The 19874-nt window shown below is 32.8% G+C and overlaps 1 protein-coding gene across 9 annotated transcripts in view; it reads right to left on the reverse strand.

Annotated features, from left to right (window-relative positions):
* Positions 1–19874, reverse strand: part of LOC117234792 (diacylglycerol kinase theta) — a 41237-nt gene that overhangs the window by 17993 nt on the left and 3370 nt on the right. For 3 of the 9 annotated variants that reach the window (XM_033496352.1, XM_033496335.1, XM_033496343.1), the window contains exons 2-6: positions 10948–11027; positions 9270–9372; positions 7005–7225; positions 5824–5995; positions 748–891 (exon numbers count right to left, since the gene is read on the reverse strand). In XM_033496352.1, coding sequence (XP_033352243.1) covers positions 748–891; positions 5824–5995; positions 7005–7225; positions 9270–9372; positions 10948–11027 — 720 coding nt within the window. The remainder of the gene's footprint in view (positions 1–747; positions 892–5823; positions 5996–7004; positions 7226–9269; positions 9373–10947; positions 11028–19874) is intronic. The other 6 variants (XM_033496384.1, XM_033496367.1, XM_033496377.1 and 3 more) reach the window with 3 other exon arrangements.

Consider the following 19874-nt stretch of genomic DNA (forward strand, 5'->3'; position numbering starts at 1 on the left):
TCAATACAGAAACTTTCATCGGAACATTACAAAACGTTTGCTATAAACACTGTTTCTCACCGAACTCGCGTAATATCACGTATGTTTTAATTTCATTCGAAATCAGATGCGAAACTATGACATATTTAAAAATGAAACTTCTTACAAATGCGTCAAAATCTTCTTACGTCATATTATATTCCAATTCCACTAGATCCGAACATAGAGCCAGCTCAAATACGCGCTCGATATGTAACTTATACGTTTTCCGCACTATTTTCGTAGAATATCGGATTATTCAGCTGAAATAACATCTTATAGTTGCGTGAATGAAACAGAAATCACATCCACGCTTACCTACCAATATCTCGAGCCTCTGCTAGTACCGAAAAGGTGGAATAAAGAAAAAGACACTTCATCGTGAATACACAATTGTCTTCCATCGTTAAAGATCCAGCGAAAGAAAGAAAGAAAAAAAAAGAGAATAAGAAAATAAGCGACAGAGTTTGAGGCAAAGGAGAAAATGTTAGAAAGCGCGTGAGTGAGAGAAAAGTGAAGAAAAGAAGGAAGAGATAGAATAGAAAGAGGAGAAGAGTACAATTAAGAGGAAAATAAGCTGAATGTATAACAGAAAAAAAGAAAAAAAAAAAGAAACAATTAATCGCTACGGCAAGTTCCGTTCCGTCCGGTTTCCGGTTTCGCGCTAACATCTCAACATCGATTATGCTCACACAGATGAATGTCAGATGATGGTAATATTCTAGATACCTCGAACATAAGGAGGGGAAGCATGACAATTTCCATGGCAGCTACGTGGCAAAACTAGTGAAAGGCGCCTCAAAGCTTCGGCTAGGCGGCCTGCAGCCCCAATTTGTTCACTCTCAGCGAAATCGAATTGCTCTCCGATGTTATCTTCAAATAGAAGCAAACGGTAGACCGAGTTTTTTTATACGTTTACCATTATACAAGTCTCTGATCTCTACACAATCCCTTTCCCTTTTTCCCTTCTGACCTCAGATATAGAAAAAGACACATAAACGCCGGGTGACTGCGATTTAATCGTGCGCAATATTCCGCGTTTACCGACAGATTAAAACGTGATCGATTATTCGTAACATGGTTGGTTATAACAATTTCAGGAATATTGTTATTCTCTCTTGCGTTGTCGTTCTTTCTTCGTGGATTTTGCTACACCTCAGCTGATCATTCTTATTAGCACACTTTTACAAGTTACAGGTTATCGATATAATTTCTCTTACAGAATAACAGTAAGATCGATAGCGGGACGCGTGAAATCTGAAAATTACATAGTACGAACTAAGTAAAGTCGATCGTCGTATCTGACACATAGTTATAAAATTGTAAAAGTTCTGTTCGCGCAACAGAAATCTTCGATCGACTATTCGTAACTTGTCGATTCGCTGATGTTACGAGTTTGTAAATTATCGAGCTAAAAAGTACTGACGTTCGTTACGATTTATAATATAGTATACAGTAAGAAAGTTCCGATAGAATTGTTTAATATGATTTCAAGAATTTTCCTATTGGTAGAAGTACCCTTATTTCTTAAAGAATACAACTCGAAAGAATAATAATCTTCCTAGAATCTTCTTATTTATAAACGTTAATTTCTCTATTGTTCCTTATATAAAAATATTACACGCGTATGTATAAAGTTTTTGATTCAAGCTTAATCCTAAATTCCTCGAGTCAAAGGCGATTTTATGTAGACAATAAAAATATTCGATTATAAATAGTTGAACATATTAATCTTCTTCGGATATATGTACGTATATTTTATAAGTATTATAACCATGAACAAAAATTTTGATTATATTTGGAATTTTCGTAGATTGATCATAAATTTAGTCATAAAGATAGCAGAAAATTGACCAGTACTTATTACATGTTTCTGCTTTTAATTCGCTTTTAATTAAATCATCGACAAACGTGAAATCAACGTGCCAACGTTTAAATCGCAAACACTCAGCGTGGTGCGGTACACAGCACCACAAATTTTACTTTAATCGCCATTATTTACTACTTCATCGCTATTTTATACACACAATACTCATCACAAATATTTTTCTAAAGAGAAAAAAAAAGCATAAAAAAACTAAATTAACCGATAAAAACAAAAAGTTTTAGCTCTGTATTTAATAACATCTTCAACGCAAATCCTTAATTTATATTTCTAATTTAACCTTTAATAAAACTATCACACATTAATGACTTAAACATTTATCTCGTATATACCGTAAATGAAGTATTTACATGTACATCCTCGTTCTTAAGTAAATCTGAAACTGACTTTATACGATTTTAGAATCATAGTTTTGATTTCCCTAAGTGTCTAGCAACGATATTGGCAACCCGTGTAACTGTATTTGTAAAGCCACGTGAATCGATATAATAATCGTAAATGTCATTACGCCTATTGAAAGCACACTGAGAATAGCGATTAATAACAGCAACAGCCACAGAAGCTATAATGTTTGCAAATATATGCAAACTAGATACTCTGATCGCAAAACTTGTATTGGAAAAATTCAACATCGAAAATCGTTTTTTAACAAATATTACGGTAAGAAACGCGTTGAATCGAATGTACTGTAAATTGTAATGTATGTATTGGTAATATATAAGTGAAGTATATAACAACATGTTTAACGAGCTTTCGGTATTTTAATACTTACACATAAATAATGTTAACGTTCTGGCCTAAATATAGATGATATTTCTACGAGTTTGCCACTGTGGTATAAAACACTTGACACGTTCTTTGTAAAACATAAAAATGCTTGAAAAATATTTGTCTCTCGTCATAATCTTCGTTAACACGTAATAATAAAAATTACTTATCCTGGCAAAGACGATTACCTGCTTGTCGATCCTTAAAATAAACTTTTTGTTGCCAAAGTATAACTTCTACCGTGCGTATATTTTCTTCGAATAAGAATAAATTTTCGAAAGTATCTTTTTATAGAGTTCCAATAATGATTTTAATAACGTTTCACAAGCCAATATACACAACGAATATTTGATATATACGTAATGTAACCTATAACATTTGTGTTACTGGTGCTTTCTGAATTTGCTCGATAATCAGAAATTTCGATGTTAGCATCCCACAGAACCATTTCGTGTCTTTTCTCACGCGTTCGATATCACGCGTAGCGATCGGAATACGGCCAAGAGCCGTTGAATTTCGCGAAAATGTTTGCTTTGAATAACCACAGCGAGCTGGCCAATCGTCGATGGTATTTCCAATTTCGCGAATCTTTTTTTCCGATCGATGCGTGGAAAGCTGAGAGTGCGAGAAACTGGAAGACGGCTGTGGTAAATAGTTACAAAAGACACGTATATACGTATAATGATTACTAGAGAGAAACAGTAATAATCTGGCAGGAAGTTGGATAACGGACTTTCTCGTAAAAATACTCCAGTAAAGAGTGGGAAAAATAAATAAGACACAAGATAGCCTTTTGTACCACAGACTGAACGTGACAGAAACGTGTTCGAGAGTTAAAAAACACGAGTGGGATTATTTTTCTTATCCAACGGATCGTACATCGCATGCTCTGAAGGAAAATACGTATATGTATATTATAATATATATATATACACACACAAATATATATATATATATATCATAAAATTCGAGAAAGTAGTATATATATGTATGTACTTTTATACACGCGAACGAATGAGCAAATGCTAAATACCATGCAAAAGATATTTACGTCTAAAAGTCGATGGTACATCATACATATAGATATATATTTAATATAGGTTATAACAATACAAATAATGAAAATTATCTTATAATGCTCCTCCTAATTTCTTTCGTTTCTTCTTCGTCGTTAATCTTTTACTATATAAGATAATAAACATTATCGTATACAATTTATGGGATAACATACGCACGAATAAATTTTTGGAAATTTCACGATATAGATTTGCCGAATTAAAATAGATCTGTTTCTATAGATCTGTATATTTAGAAATATGCGTACACGAATGGATTGAATGGAAAGTAATGTGTTCGATTTTATAATTTCGTGAGCAATCGACATATACTAATCCTTAACGTTTGAATAAAAGATAATTATCATTTCGTTCGTTCATACTTTTTCCATAACAGCTGACTTTTCTATGATCGCTTCCTTTCATCGCACAAAAGCGTTTTAAAAAGTCACGGTAAAAAAAATTAAATAATTTCGTGGACAATTCTTCGAATTTAAACTGCGTCTTTGAATTTCGAGCACAGTCAGAAGATACGTGCATGGAACCAATTCTGAGCCATGTGAAGGATAGAATGAAATGTCGAAGATCAATTTCTTATATTTGATCGTGTTACATCGATTATGTTTGATCATGTTGTTGAAACGAGTAATCTAATTATTAAGTAACACGTTGGGTAAAGAAAGAGCGAAAAACCTACGTAATCTGTCCCGTTAATATTTTCCAGTAAATGCCGGTACTACTTATTTATTTATCTTATCAATACACATAAATATTTTTGAAAAGGACTAATTAAAATTGGATTATATAAATTATATAAACCTTGTGAACGCACTTGTATAATAAGAGACAATAAAAGTCGTTTCTTTAAAGAGAAAATAAAAAAGAATTTCAATAGCTGCGACTATTTTTTCATTCGAAATAATCTATACTCGATGTATCTACTCTATTTCAAACTATAATAATAAACATACAAACTATAACTACATAATTTTATCGTACAATTGTTAATTGTCTTAATATTTGTTTCTTAATATCCCTACCAAATACAATGTATACATATACACATAAAATTCGATATATACTAACAATTATTGATAAATTATAAAATCGTAGGCATTATTTTTCATTTAATCCTCGTATATATGTATATATATATAATCTTGTATACCTATATCTTATATATAAAACTCGTGTATATATATACGTATAAATTACCGTTCGAACGAAATACAAAAGACAGCGAATACGACAGTGTGAGAAAAGAAAATTCTATTTTGCACACGAAGAAACATGTAGAACGTGGCTATTCTATCTAAACGTAGTAGTAGGCTATCTGGTTAAAATGTATCGTTGCTATGAATATCGGAATTATTATGTACTAACGATGAGTACAATGTGATCTTTGCATGACAGTGTTCTTTTTCCTTAAATGGTGCATCAAGTATTGACACTGTGACATTTTATAGGAACTCGATAAAACGTGTGCTCGATGTATCGTGAAGATTGATCGACCATGAAATTCGTAACACTCTAATTGAGCCATTATTTGTTATCTGAGTGTAATATACTAATATTATCAATATGTAGAATGCAATAAATTCTCACGGGCTGAATTTAATAATAAAACCTTCCAAATAATTCTTCTAGGTACGCGGCAAAAATAGAAGAAAAATAAAATAAAATAAATTCATTTAAATACGCAAATAAATATATTAAGTTCGCGCAGATAGGAACATTTACAGATGCGTACATTCTGCAATCGTTTAATCGTCTGTAATCGTCTATAAGGAAACACAGAGACACATCCTACACGCTATTCTCTAAGCTAGTTCTTTCCCTTATGATTCTTCGTTTCCTCTCTTTTTCCTTTTCCTTTTCGTTCGTATACATACACATGATCGATAGTTTGAAATAAAATTTCGAACAAATCGTTACAATATCGACAATTACAAGATATACATATTTATATAATAGCCATATTAGCAGTACACGTACGTGAACATAATTTCATTCCACTACTTCCGTCCATCAACCGTTCACGTGTTACACATTCTCTAATCGATATTCGAAACGTATATTTGTACAATAGACACTTACGGCAAGAATACTCACGCGCCAGGACTTCTTTTCGACGTACTTGTACACCAATGATGGCCTCCATGGGAACTTCCGTACGTGGAATGCTGACTGCATGTGGTGGTAAGTAAATTGGTTCCAAGTTCCCAAAGGTGCATTCTTGCGGGATATTTTTATAACAGTAAGAGTGCAACTGCAACCAGACGATTATTATATTTTTTATTTATTATTATTATGAATATATTGACCATTGTTTCAAAGTACAGGATGATCTTACGTTTTAAAAAATGTAGGGTAATCAGCGTTAAATACTAAGACATAGTTTCTTCAAAGTTGATAGAAATGATAAGACGGAAATAAATTATATTTTGATATTTTACAATTCTCTAAGATTCTCCCGTTATTATCGGTATTTTATCGTCCAGCGTCATCGTCGGTTGAACAACGAAGCGACAAATTGAAGTTGAGAAAATGAAAGACGCACGAGGGTTGAATACGAAGAGAAAGCGAGGAAACTGCAAGTTAATTTCGTATTTATAATATAAATGAAGCTGCGCGAGTAGGAAAGAATGAAAGGAATCGTTTGATTAAATAATTGCTGTAATTTGTACAGCAAAATAATTATTTCCGCGAAGATTCAAATTACCTCGGCAAGAAGATTCTGTACAAATTCGAACAATGACTTAAACGATTCTATTTATAAATTTATAAATCATAACTATTCGATTCTATGATAAATTCATGATATTCGTGCCATACTAAATTACAAAAGCAAACTACTTTTATACGTTTCCATATGCAAAAATACCCATCGTCCCTTTTAACACAACGCGAACAGAAATAACGCTTTTGTTATGCAAATCTATATTTTTATTAATACTCGGCGCTCACTGTATTAACAAGGGCACTCGTTAATTCGATTTGGCAATGATCAATGTTATTTTTAATTAAGCATTGTTCGACGTTATCCAGGCAATTTTATCATTTTTTAAACTCTTGCTTCGAAGAGGAACAACTGCTATAATTTTATATGGTACAATACAAAATGAAATTCTAACGCTGCGAGAGATCAAATTTTAATACTTGTTTACAAACGTAACAAATTATTTAGACTCTATCGGTGAAATTTTCGCACACCATTGATTACAACGGAGAAGTGTAAAACGATGAAGGGGAGTTTAGAAAAGAGGAAGAACATTTACCGTCATGCCGCACCATTCGCAACGAAACCCGGAAAGGCACTCGGCAGAAACACAGTTTTTCTTGCAGACAGCGCATTTCGAACTGCTCGGAAGATTACCTTCTCGCCAGTGATGGGTATGTTTTACCTGCGCCAAGTCCTTCCCAGGTAAATACGTGGCGTTCTCCTTGCAATCTGCCACGGCAAAGTCCTGGCACTCCGTGTGTACGAAGTACTCGCATACTGAAATTACAAGTATCATCGATCACTGTCTCTCGGCTGAAACATCGCGGACTTTCCAAAATTTAGACTTTTCTCTAAGATCAAGTTGTTTTGTTTCTTTTTATTAAATCACTCGAGACACTTTCTTTGATAATATTGCACCAATATTATTAGCGAGCTTCGACAAGTCACAAATCACGGATTACTGATTTTAATATATTAAGCAACAGCATGTGTGATATGACGTGTAATGTGTGACGTGTAAATTATGATGCATTAGTATAGTCGCCCAAGAAATCGTCATAAAAAAGAAGCTATTTTTATCAAAACGAGATAGCATAAAATTTGTCTGTAAAATTTGTCGACTAACGATAAGACACTAAACTTTCATGGTTATTTTACACGTTCAGAAACAAATATGCTACACGTCGTGTGTGCATATGCTTCGTGTAAATAAAAATGATACAGTACTAGAGATATAAAAATATGATATTGCTGAGGTAATAAATGATAAATTGATTGAAATGTTTAGTAGAAGCTTGAGAAGGAATATGCGATCGAAAGAAATACACAAAGAGTAAGCTCGATTGTAAAAGTTGTAGGAACGAAAAATAATAAAAGATAATGAAAAAATTATTCATTAAGGAAAATTCAATATAATTCTTCTTTTTTCTTTTCTTAAATTGTAAGAAAATCATCAAAGCGTTCGATACTCTCACTGTAAAAATTACAGTAGACAGCTTTACCTTGCTTCGTGTACTCGTCTGACGCAACTTCACCAAGTTACTTTTTATTTTTATGGTTAAATAAGCTTTTACGATTTAATGAGACGAAAATAGACACCTTAGGGGATTTATATTCTCCTACTCTGTAACGTTACATTATTGCGTTACTGCGCGTACCAGAAAAATTTCATTTCATTGAGATATATTGTGTAAAACCTAAAATACATCATCTGCTCTAGATCTGCTTATGGTACGTACGCGGAGAAAAAATGAAATGAAATGTGTAAGCACGTATTCGTTGTGAATAAATCGTCGTGGAAAAGGTTAGAAGCCAGGATAGCACTGGCATCGATAGGTTCAAAGTGTAAAAATGGTGGTGATATCTCTACTTTCGTTAAGCACTCATAAAAAGAAAATTCTCCCACGCAGCTCCCTTCTATTTTGTTCTTTAAAAGTAAAAGAGTAAGAAAAAAGTACGAAATAATCACTTATCTATATGCGAGTCAATATTTATGCAAAAAAGGTGACAATTATGATGTTCTGATAGATCGCAGATTTGATGCAACGTTTTAACAAAAACTGACTACAAAGAATTGATAAAATGATTTGCGATATTTTTAAAAAAAGATTCAAATGTAAATTCTCTGCGTAGGTGTATGTAGGAAACTCTGTGAGTATATTTTACTTTTAAAAGTGACACGGTCCAACAGCGTCAGATTCTTCTCCAAAAAATACAAGATATTATATTAGAACATAACGATACTTTATGTCGTCAATCAATTTTATCTGCAAGAAGAATAATGCTAATGAGACAGGTTCAAGTTTTTGTAACACCCAGTCTATAATCCTAAAGAATTTTAACAAATTTTCTTATGGTCATGAAGCAAAGTACATGTTTCTTAAATTGTGTCATTTTTTTATAGCAAACGTGCGACGAAAGTCGGTTAGATTCTGTGAAAAGGTTTGCAGTCCTAGCTTCTTCTTTATTCATAATAAATCTATAGAACACAAGCACACTGACTATCGACTATTGGCCAATAGCTTGGAATTACTACGTGTTCCATATATCCAAGAAATTTACAACAAAAGAGTCAACTTAACATTGCGTAATATTAAGAAATTTTTTTTACTAAAAACAGCTATTAAAGTAAAATCGATTATCGTTAACGTCCAGGATGTTGATTCCTAAATCAACGTACAATACAACAGAAAATTGAATACATATCGAAACGTGATTCCACATTTTTGACATTTTGACGTTGTGTTTTATATACATAATTTAAACAGTAAGAAATAATCTTATATTAACAAAGAAGACAAGATGTAGAAAATGAGCTTACTTTCGCAATGTATGGATGGATTATCATCGAGCCGTTTACGACAGACGTTGCAGAATTTTCTTCTACGATGTACCTGTTCAGACCAGCAGTGTGCAACCGGGTTCTGCAACAAATGAAAAAAACCTCTCGTTTCTCATTTTGTTAGCCTCGTAAAGCGCGTCTTAACCTCGCTATGTTTTATTCACCTTGGAAACTGCGCGTTAAAGGCGAACAAAAATCGCCCCATTTGCTCGCAACTTTTACTCCGTTTAAAAATAACCACCGTAAAAATAATTGACCATTTAACACGAGTCTTAACGTTTTTACTCACGACGACTATTTTATAGAGGAAGAGAAGGGAACAGTAAAGGGTAGAGGAACGAGGCAAGTTGAAAGATTACAAGATGAATCTATTTAAAATGAAGAGTACAGGGGAAGAGCGCGAGAAATTACATTTTCTATTTTTTAGATGAAAGCGTTTTTAATATTCGCTTAGTCGCTGTATTGTCAATCAATTGCACGTTATTCGAATTGTATTCCTATTTGGAAATTAAACGAGGAAAGCTTGAGAAGAACGTTCCTATTGACTTTCTGATTTCTGTATCACTTTATGATTAAACAGGAGGATTTTAATATCACAAATTAAAAAAAATAATCTGTTTGGTCCAACGATGGAAGTCTTTTAAAAATAGCTGGTAGGTTGACACAGTCTTATAGAAACCAAAACTATGTACAATTATTAGTGTATAATTAAAAACTAATGTATAATTATTAGGATAAATAATATTTTTAAGATTTTAAAGAGGATAAAATACGTTTAGCTGCGAAACCAAATAAAAAGACAATTGTGAGACTGATTAACAAGATCCTGAATTTATGAAAGGTACCAAAATTTGACGTGTGTCCTTCCCCTGTAGTTTTCATTTGGTTTTCAGGCTAACGTAAATAAATGTCCCTAATTTTCAATAGCGTTAATAACAATGTTTATAATAAAAAATGATTTCTTGATACTTCTATCTTTGCCTTTTTACCAAATTTTCTCAAACCTATGTGCTATTAGTTTTAGAAGACTTACATCCTTGAATCTAACAAGTTCCTTCCTTTTTCAACTACAGTGACTCTCGTTAGTGTTCGAACACCGCGGTGTTCCAGAGATCATTCCCTGTATATATATATTTCTTTATAACAGTATCATTGAAATACATCAAATTGATTAGATGTAACTTATTACGATATCAAGTTTCGCCATTATTTCGTTTATTTTCACTTATCGCGCAAAAGGTGTGCGCATTAAATAAATAAAACTGATGTTTCTATCAACCGGAATAAGCGAACGTAACGTATCAAAAAGACAATTAATTTAGTATTAATAACACTATTACAAATAAATATATAGAGAGGAAATATCGAAGTACCTATTGCCTTGTAGTTATAAAGTGACGCTAAAATAAAAAAAAAATCGACAAAAATGTACCTGACAAGTTCTCCTCCCTGTGATCTTTAAACATATTGGCGCAACTGTTAACGCAGAACTCGGTGTTCACGAAGTTCACCTCGCTGCGAACGGAACTTTCGACGCAACCATGATACTATGCAACCAAGTATTCTCAGCAGTGCGTAAATATAGGTCGCGGGGGAAGAATTCACTCATCTCCGGTCACACAAAAGGGGCAAAAACAGAAACCGAGGGTATTCTTACCTTAATGAGACCTGCCGCGATAGTGGAGCAGGGGGAGACGACGGCCTTGAGACAGCGGTCGTGCACCACGAAGTTGCAAACTGTAACAAGAAACGGGAGAAATGGAGATTTCACCGTGTAATTTAATATAATCTGAGGCAGGCTGGAAACAAACCACGGCACCATCTTCCTTCTTTCTTTCTTACATGTACAGAACTGAAGAGAATAGACTAAATGGTAAATGCTTGTGAAAACGTGCTACGTTTTTAAAATAAAAATTGATGTCATCGTTGGAGAATTTGAAAAGTAATGATTGGTTGCATCGTTGGAGAATTGGAGAAATTCTTTTCTAAATGTTGCGTAATTTCGTTTCACGGATAACGAGACGTTGCCGATAGTTGCGGCGAAAAGAGTGAGAACATTTTCATGACGAGAATTTTTGCAAAAGGGCAATGGAAAAGTTAATTAGAACAAACGTGCGAAAAATATGTCACTGATTATTTAACAATGGATAATTTCTGATTCCTCGCGTAATATACGAAAAAAGAACGAACTATTTAGGGGATGATCTAATGCTTCTCAATCGCGTGTCGAAGTTTCTACAATTTAAATTTTGAGACAAGTTCTCTTTCAATTTTTATTGAATCATATTATAAACCAAGAACGTTAAATCAAACTTTATAGATGATGGGGAAAAAGATTGTTTATCTGTCAGAGACGAATTTACTTCGCTTCTGAAGTTAACGGAAATTATTTGTGAATTTGTGCCAGAAGACATTACCATACCAAAAGCAGATTTAAAAAAAAAAAAAAGAAAGACACGAACAAGAAGAAAGAACAAGATTTTAAAAAGAAACTGTGACATTTTGGTGATACTTCGAAAGCTTAAAATACGCACGTTAGTTAGACAAAATAAACGTCATCAATTTACAATAGCTAATGTAAAACAAATAATTATAGTTTACTAGAATTTAAATCATTGGGCGATTGCCAATGCCTTGATACATTTTGAGCAAATACCGTTCAATTCCTGCTTCGATGTATGCCCATTGTTTCAAATATAGTTTTATTACGTACCGTTGGAAATAGGATATTTCTAGCTGTTATGTAAAACTACAAAGAATCACCTGTAATTCCTTCTTGATTGAAACACTAATTATCTAAAACCAATAATGGCAATGCTTTTTGCATTACGAGCACATAATATCATGTATACTATAATACATCTGTAAAGAAAGCAAGTTCAAATACTAGAAGTCAACGTTTCAAATTGTCGATTAGAATGTCATAATATTACGAATGGCGTAACAATCGTAACATAATTGTATCTAAAATTATGAAAATGATATTATGAAGTTTGATCGTCATTTAAAATTAGAGTATAAAATAACGAGTAGCAAAATTCGGACCGGATGAGTTTGACCTATTGGTGAAACCTAAGTCTGGCTCATCGCCATCGCCCACACGAGGTTGATATCCATTATATAATTTCGTGGAGACAAATTTTCAAATATTACAACGGAAACATTGATAATAATAAATATTGGATACCCGAGTAAGTAAATTAATGAGATCGCTTCATTCTCAGAAATAGTGTAATGCGTTTAGATCTCATCAAAACTGTTCATTGCTACAGTTAAAAATATAATGTACCCGATAAAAGACGCGATATCATCAATATTTTGTTATTGCATGTAATAGAATACTTGTTACATGTTTAGAGGAGATGTTTACAGTAATTGTTTTTAAAACCATATTTTATTGCACGAATCGCAAACAAATTACGAAACATGAATATTTGTTGCCTCACAAGACGATAAACAAAATATTGTAATAAACAGATTGAATAAAGGAAATCATTAAAGGGGGCTTATATGGCGTTTATTAATTCAACTGCATCGTGAAGAAATCAATTTCACTCATTTTGAACCCTTAAATCAGAGTGTGAAATTTTGCGACACTTTAAAACCCAACGCGGACTAAACGCGCAAATATTATATCGAGCAATGGAACGTCGGTGAACAAAATTAACGAGGCACCAGATACGAACGATAGCGAATTAATTAATAAGATCTTAACTAGTTTCGGCGATGTTTTATAAAACATGTAAATCTTGAAGATGAAATACCTGGAGAGGAGAATATTATATAAAGTTACATCGATTATATTTTAAAAATAAAATGCAAAATAAAAAAGATATAGAAGAAATTAAAGTATTGGATATGAGAAGTGATAAGATACTGAAACTGGTGAAAATTAAACAACGATAAATTCTTCAATTAACATAACGGTAATGATAATTTAACTCCCTCTCCTTCCGTCCTTTTATTTTTCTTATTTTTTCTCTTTTTTGTTTCTTCTATTATTTTTGCGATACAGAAATACATTTATTCAGTGATTTGTATCGAACTTACGTCAACAGATACTTCATAATTCAAAATTTCATCAGTAAGAACCGTGACATTATTAAATTTACCGTTGCTTTTACTTTACTGTTATTTCTGACATGAATATCGATTTATTGACTCTTAACATGTTATTTACGAACCCTTTGGTTTCCACTAATATTAATAGCAGATACGAGTTGCAAAACCTTTTACAACATGTATCGAACCGCATCGATATTCCATTAAACGTAGTATTATATGAAGCTGATCGGGAAATGTAATTTTATAATAAGGACACGTTGCTTTGGCGGAATAGTATAATTCCATTATCGTTGAAATTTGTAAATTGCCGAAGAATCGCGTAGAACGTTGGAGAATGTTTAGTGTTACACGCTAAGAGTAGCTAAACTTGACGTGTAAGAACGTATGCATTACAAAAAAGATTAGAAAGATTTACGTAGATAAAAGGACCTGATTAATAATTACATATAGATATATTTATTAATTGGATGAATTTATAAACATCCATGTGATGTTTTTATTTTATTAACTTAGTGAATTTAAATTTGATAAAGTGGAAGACATTATTCTATAACGATACAATTATTCTAGAAAATAAGAAACAGAATAATCGAAAGAAACGACGAAAACGTAAGTTTATCCAACAACTCGAGTCCTTTCTTATAAATATTTTTTAAGAACATCACTGGAACATGATGATTTGGTATTGACGAAAATAAAATTTAGGGCAATAAGATACTGTTTCGAATTTTGGAAACTTTAGTTGTCTGTATTATTGCTGTGAAAACGTTTACCGATTTCATTATAAATAATATCGAAGCACTTAACAATGTCCCGATTATGAAAACAATTTAATTCTTTCTTAATTTATTTCACATTTTTGGAGTACCCCTCGAACACAAAACAACATTTAACAGCAGCAATTGATATTAATATTTTGTTAATAACACCGATCAAGACTCTTATTTGTCGACAAGGTTGATATTGATTACTAAAAAATTTCATTTTATCTCTTACTCCAAATTGTACGAGATAATAGAAGATAATCGATTGAATTAAAAAATGTCTTGACATTAATCATACTACTGGAAAAATTCCAAATTCTATAATATTAACTAGACATTGCTTCGAAATGCTAAAATTAATTTTTTTTCTCATTCCTCAAGTTTTTAATGTCCAATTGATGACCTATTGGAATCCCAACAGACAAACACTGTTCAGCTGCAACGTGTCTAATATCAATTCGTATTGCAATTTTCTGCATCGAGTTTCGTAACGTTCTCATTCAATTGTGAGGTTTACGATCTGTTTGTTGCCTTCTGCCGACAATAACGAGCCCTCGAATGCATTCAGCAAGTGTGTCCAAACGCGTTTCATTTTTCATAATCCAACGCTTGGTCAAAATACAGAAAGCGAAAATACGCACAGGATGATAGACAAGATTAGACACTTTTTCTCGCTTCTTGTTCCACCTATTGTAAAATAATCACTCGGAAATAAATATGTCCTGTCTATTAATGTTATTACACATTGTGATGCAATACAATATACGATAATCAATTTTTATATAAATAATCTTTTATACCTGCGTACGTTCTTTCGATCATTTTCGACATAGATGTGTTTTTCAATTGTATGTTAAAATATTTCCTAAAATATTAGGTACAGGTTTTTTTTCGTTTAAAACTTGAACAAGATGATTCGAGACATGAAAGACCGAAAAACTTGATAGTGTTGAAGTATTCGATATTTATTGTCGAATAATAATTAAACCGTTCTGAGAATTATTAGACCAAAGTCATGCTTCTACGTGAAGATCGTGGTTGAGCAACGTATTGAGTTAATTTTCTATCGGTTTTTAGAACTGTGGTTTTAAAACTCGGTACGTACGTTTTCAACTAATCTCGCGTTATTAAAATTGTCTTTTCAATTTGATCTCGAGACCAAGTACATGTTGTTCCATACATCTTTATAATCTCAAAGACGCTATTTGCTGTAATATTAGAATATCAAAAATATTGAAATATTGTTTTTCTTATCGCTTTAATTAATTCCAGGACGTCTTTCAATTTTCATCTATGTTGTATTAAATCGTTCGTTTTTAGTTATAAAACGACATTAAGATGAAAAAGTCGAGGAAAACGTGCTTATCATGTCCCTTCTGTGTGATCTTCGTATGATATTTATTGTTACAAGAAGCTACGTTATAACATAATATAAACCTGATTTTTCTAAAGTCTTCTGTAAAGGGGTTAGCGTACCTTCATCAGCGTAAAATCCCACGTAATTATCAGGCACAGCAAGTTCGTGCATCGTTCAATTTCGCATAATCGTTAAATTTATTACACACGTCCTATCGATATACGCGTTTTATGAAAAAACCACCTTTTCCTGGAAAATTGCGAAGCTTAACCGTGACGTGAATTCGAGTTATTTTTAAGTGACCATCTTAATGTAAAGAACATTATCGCATCAACTTTGCTCTAAAAGCTCAAAAGCACAAAAGCTCGTTGAATATTATTAAATCTCATCGGCATTTTAAGCAGACGTTGGAACACGGTGTAACTTCATTTGCTAGCAATCGTAGGGAACAGGTAGAGCGACATAACGAGGTGTAACGTATACAAGACTCGGTGGCGTACGCTATATTTCCGGTTTGCTAAAAATAAAGCCAGCCTTGAAGACACGTTCTCTGTTATTCTACCGTTTTTCTTCATGAGTTTTCTTCATAAATTTCTCTTTTACCGCCGCGAGGTGAACGACTATTAATAAGTTGAACGACATTGCTCGAAATTCTCGAAACCCACGATATTTCGTCTTATAAACTGTTTCTGAATCAAACGGATGAAAAATAGATTTTCTCGAAATGCTGCGTTCAAAATAACGAAATTCATATCGGCACGCCTGCCTGTGTTCAGCGCCATTTTAATTCTGTCTATTTAAAGAAAAATCTATAAGTTAAACTCTACGCCATCTAATTATTAGACTGCGGACGTTTGTGCATTTATGGGAAACTCAAAGCTGCAAAATGTGCATCTAAAATACTCGTTATAATTAGATTTTTGAATTTTCACGGAATTTCATATTTTTATTAACTTTACCGAAGGAATGAAATTTGTATAAAGATTCAGTTTACTTACTAAATCATCCATTGAATATTCAAAGTACTTAGCTTCCAATATTTTTGCGTGTTGTTGTGCATTTTTGCAACTTTAAATTTCCTACAAACGCATAAAAATCAGTAGTCCAACGAAGAATAATATTTAGTTTTAAGCTTCATTCCATTAAAATATTAATTTATATTTACGATATGAAAATATTCTCTTTTGTTTGCTTACAAATTGAAATATGTACATAATTCTCGGTGTCAGAATATACTTAATGCTACAGTAGAGAATGTACCGAACTGAGCCTGTCAGAAGGCAAACTGATCGACTCTACTTTTTCTAAATTATTTATTTAATCGAATACGTAATTGGTACTCCATTAATGTTGCATATTGTATTCAATTAATTTATTAACACTAATGGAAATCGTATTTATCTGCATTCGACTAGTGCCAAATATTGTCAATAGTAAACAATTGATTTTCATAAGATTGTTTATTTCCAAAATTTTCTTGCACAATTCAGCTATCTATTTGAAATTATTTTAAAAAATTTACAAGGTGTAAGTTACGGGTTACCAGTGCTAATAAATGCTCCTGCACAAAGGCAACCGCTATGATATTAAAAACTAATTTAGTAAAACGTTTCTAATGTAATAAAATAGAATAATAATATAATATATAATTATAATAAAAGAACTAAAATTCTACGACTAACTTTTTCAAATTACACGCCACTTGATCATCCTATTAAACGTATGAAATATGAAGTTACTTGTCGATTCACTGATATCATCAGTTAATAAATTATCCTACAGGAAGACTCGATAGAGTCGCAAAAATATATCATAAATAATGATAAATTCGAATGTAAATTCCGAAGAATTCGGTTCGCAACGTTATTATGTACTTTCATCTACCTTCCAATTCGCAAAATTGTTCGATATAACTCCTGATTCGATTAGCACTAAATCACACGCAATTAATACTAAATTCTGTATGATCGATTAATCTTCGATGTTTTTTTACTCAGACGAAGAAAGCCAGATCGCAGTACGTTTCTAAACAACGACCTCGAGATCTATCGGGATCCGTGGAATCGTCGATCGATCGCGTCTGAAAATCCCACGAAAGCTAAAATTAAGATATCGGGTCCAAAGTATTCCGAATATTCGTGCAACCTTTGATCATCCTCATAGCGCATTCGTGACCGATAATTTTACTCGACTCTTATAGTACGCAACGACAAGAATTCTAAAATTCTAATTTCGAATATTAAACGTTGCAGCACTGAAATAAATACAAGAAATTTTCCTTCCTTTAGAATCAACATATACTTGTTCTGCATGGACATACGCTATCCACCATAAGTATTAGACACCTGATGACGATCAAGAGGTTGATATCTCTCTTATATTTTCAGAGTTACGGTTGAAGAACGTTTCTTCGCCTTTAATATGACATTACGAGAAAACTGATATTTCAACGCGTCTCTTTCTGCAGTCTCTGTACGGATTACTGAAATTTAAGTGTATTTACTTTAAAAGTAAAGATGGACAAAGACAGGCATCTTCGTTATTTGCTACTTTGTTTAACACAAAGAAGAAAAACGTCATACAAAGAGTAAGAAAGATTTTTTGTAACATTTACAAATATGGTGCTGTAGGTGAAATTATCGGCCTGAAATGGTTAGCTCGATTGAGAGGTAGAAATTTTGATCAACGTTCGATCGAGCTTACAGTCGATGGCCAAATCGTAACGCTAATTGAAAATAATCTACTACGTCAGACGCCACACGTGACACGCGCGCAATCGAATAAATTTATCTACAAAAAGATCTATGCATCCAAACGTTGTCTTTGAATTTCATTTAAAAAAACCTTACAAACTTCTGTTCCAATTCGATGCAATTTTTAAATACCTACGATGAACGACGTTTCAGAAAAAAAAAAAGAAAAAAAGAATGGATCAATCCAATTCCTTTCTAATTGACCCAGAGATACGCCACTATACAATCGAACTTTGTTACCGCCTGTATATTTCTGGAAATAACTAGTAACACGTCACCGATCGTTAATGCGTTAATACAAATGCGATTCGCCGCGATCTCCGAGTCTTTCGTCGATGATCTTACTATGACGATGAAAAGTGCTCGAATTCGAGAAAATAACGAATTCGTAATGCTGATGAACGCGGTGAACGGCTGGATTTATCGTGGAACAGCTACGTTTGATGTCCATGTGTATTCTAGGAATCAGAAAGCTCGATGGCGTTGGTGTGCAACGTATCGAACAGAAACGTGTCGATATTCTTGCGTGTTCTAGATACATATATATATATATGTATATATATTCTGGATCGACGATTCCCTAAACGCACAGCAGAACGCTGTGTCCGCTTTAAAAGCGACATTTCTGATTGATCTCGATCCCATCTTGAATTCCGTCTCTGGTCGCCTGTAATTGCCGCGGTAAAATCGACCACCACGTTGCTGTACTCTGTGCCACGATTTGCTTAATGTTGTTCGATGCTTGTTGATATGATAAAACACCTCGAGTTGAGCAAGTTCCTTGAGATAAATGATAACCGTGGAGCGTGAGTGTTTAGGAGAATCGAGGATACTTGCACCCAATACGCTTATTGCTGATCAATGTTTTGTTATATGTGTATGACACCTATATGCGTGTATACTAATTTCGAACAAAATTTATTTTCATAATATAAAATTATACTGTGTATATCTTATGTAAATCATCGTGGGAGTATCTTTCTAAAACATTTGGTTCATAACTTATGTTTGAGATTTCAATTGTTCAGATTTCAATTTTACATAAATTACCGTGAAAGCTTTTTTCAAAATGTTGCGAATATATTTTGTGGATTTCGCGTAATATCGTATGAATCTCATAGCGATTAAAGTTCAAGAGAATGCCCAAGAAGCATCCAATGGGAAACATTTAACGATGTTTAATAAAGATAACGTTAGATGTCAATACAAGATATAAATTGTTGATATATCTACTTCTGACATATTTGATAAATTGTTCTAAAGAAATACCGTACATATTGACCTATGTACCACAGAGCTATAGGTTTTATTATACACAATAGATTCTTATAATCTATATCAGTTCGTGTTATTCTTGCCAAAATAAATGAATAAAATTGCAATTTGAAGATTGTTCGCCATACGACATTCTCTAATAATATCGCAGAATAACGCAATGTAACCGTAGAGTTTAAAGGTTTACAGACCTCTGTTTCACATTTCCCAACGTTATTCCATTCAATTTTTAACAACAAATATAAGAAATATTTACGTACAATCTCGAAACTGCAATAAAATTCTACAAACATAATTCGCAGTGCTTACAGCATAATTAACAAACCTATGCTTTCAACAGCCAAAAAAAAAGAGACAGAAAGTAAAATAT

The sequence above is a fragment of the Bombus vosnesenskii genome, unplaced genomic scaffold (genome assembly GCF_011952255.1).
Source record: "Bombus vosnesenskii isolate JDL3184/JDL3185 unplaced genomic scaffold, Bvos_JDL3184-5_v1.1 scf7180000013263, whole genome shotgun sequence".
NCBI lineage: Eukaryota > Metazoa > Arthropoda > Insecta > Hymenoptera > Apidae > Bombus > Bombus vosnesenskii.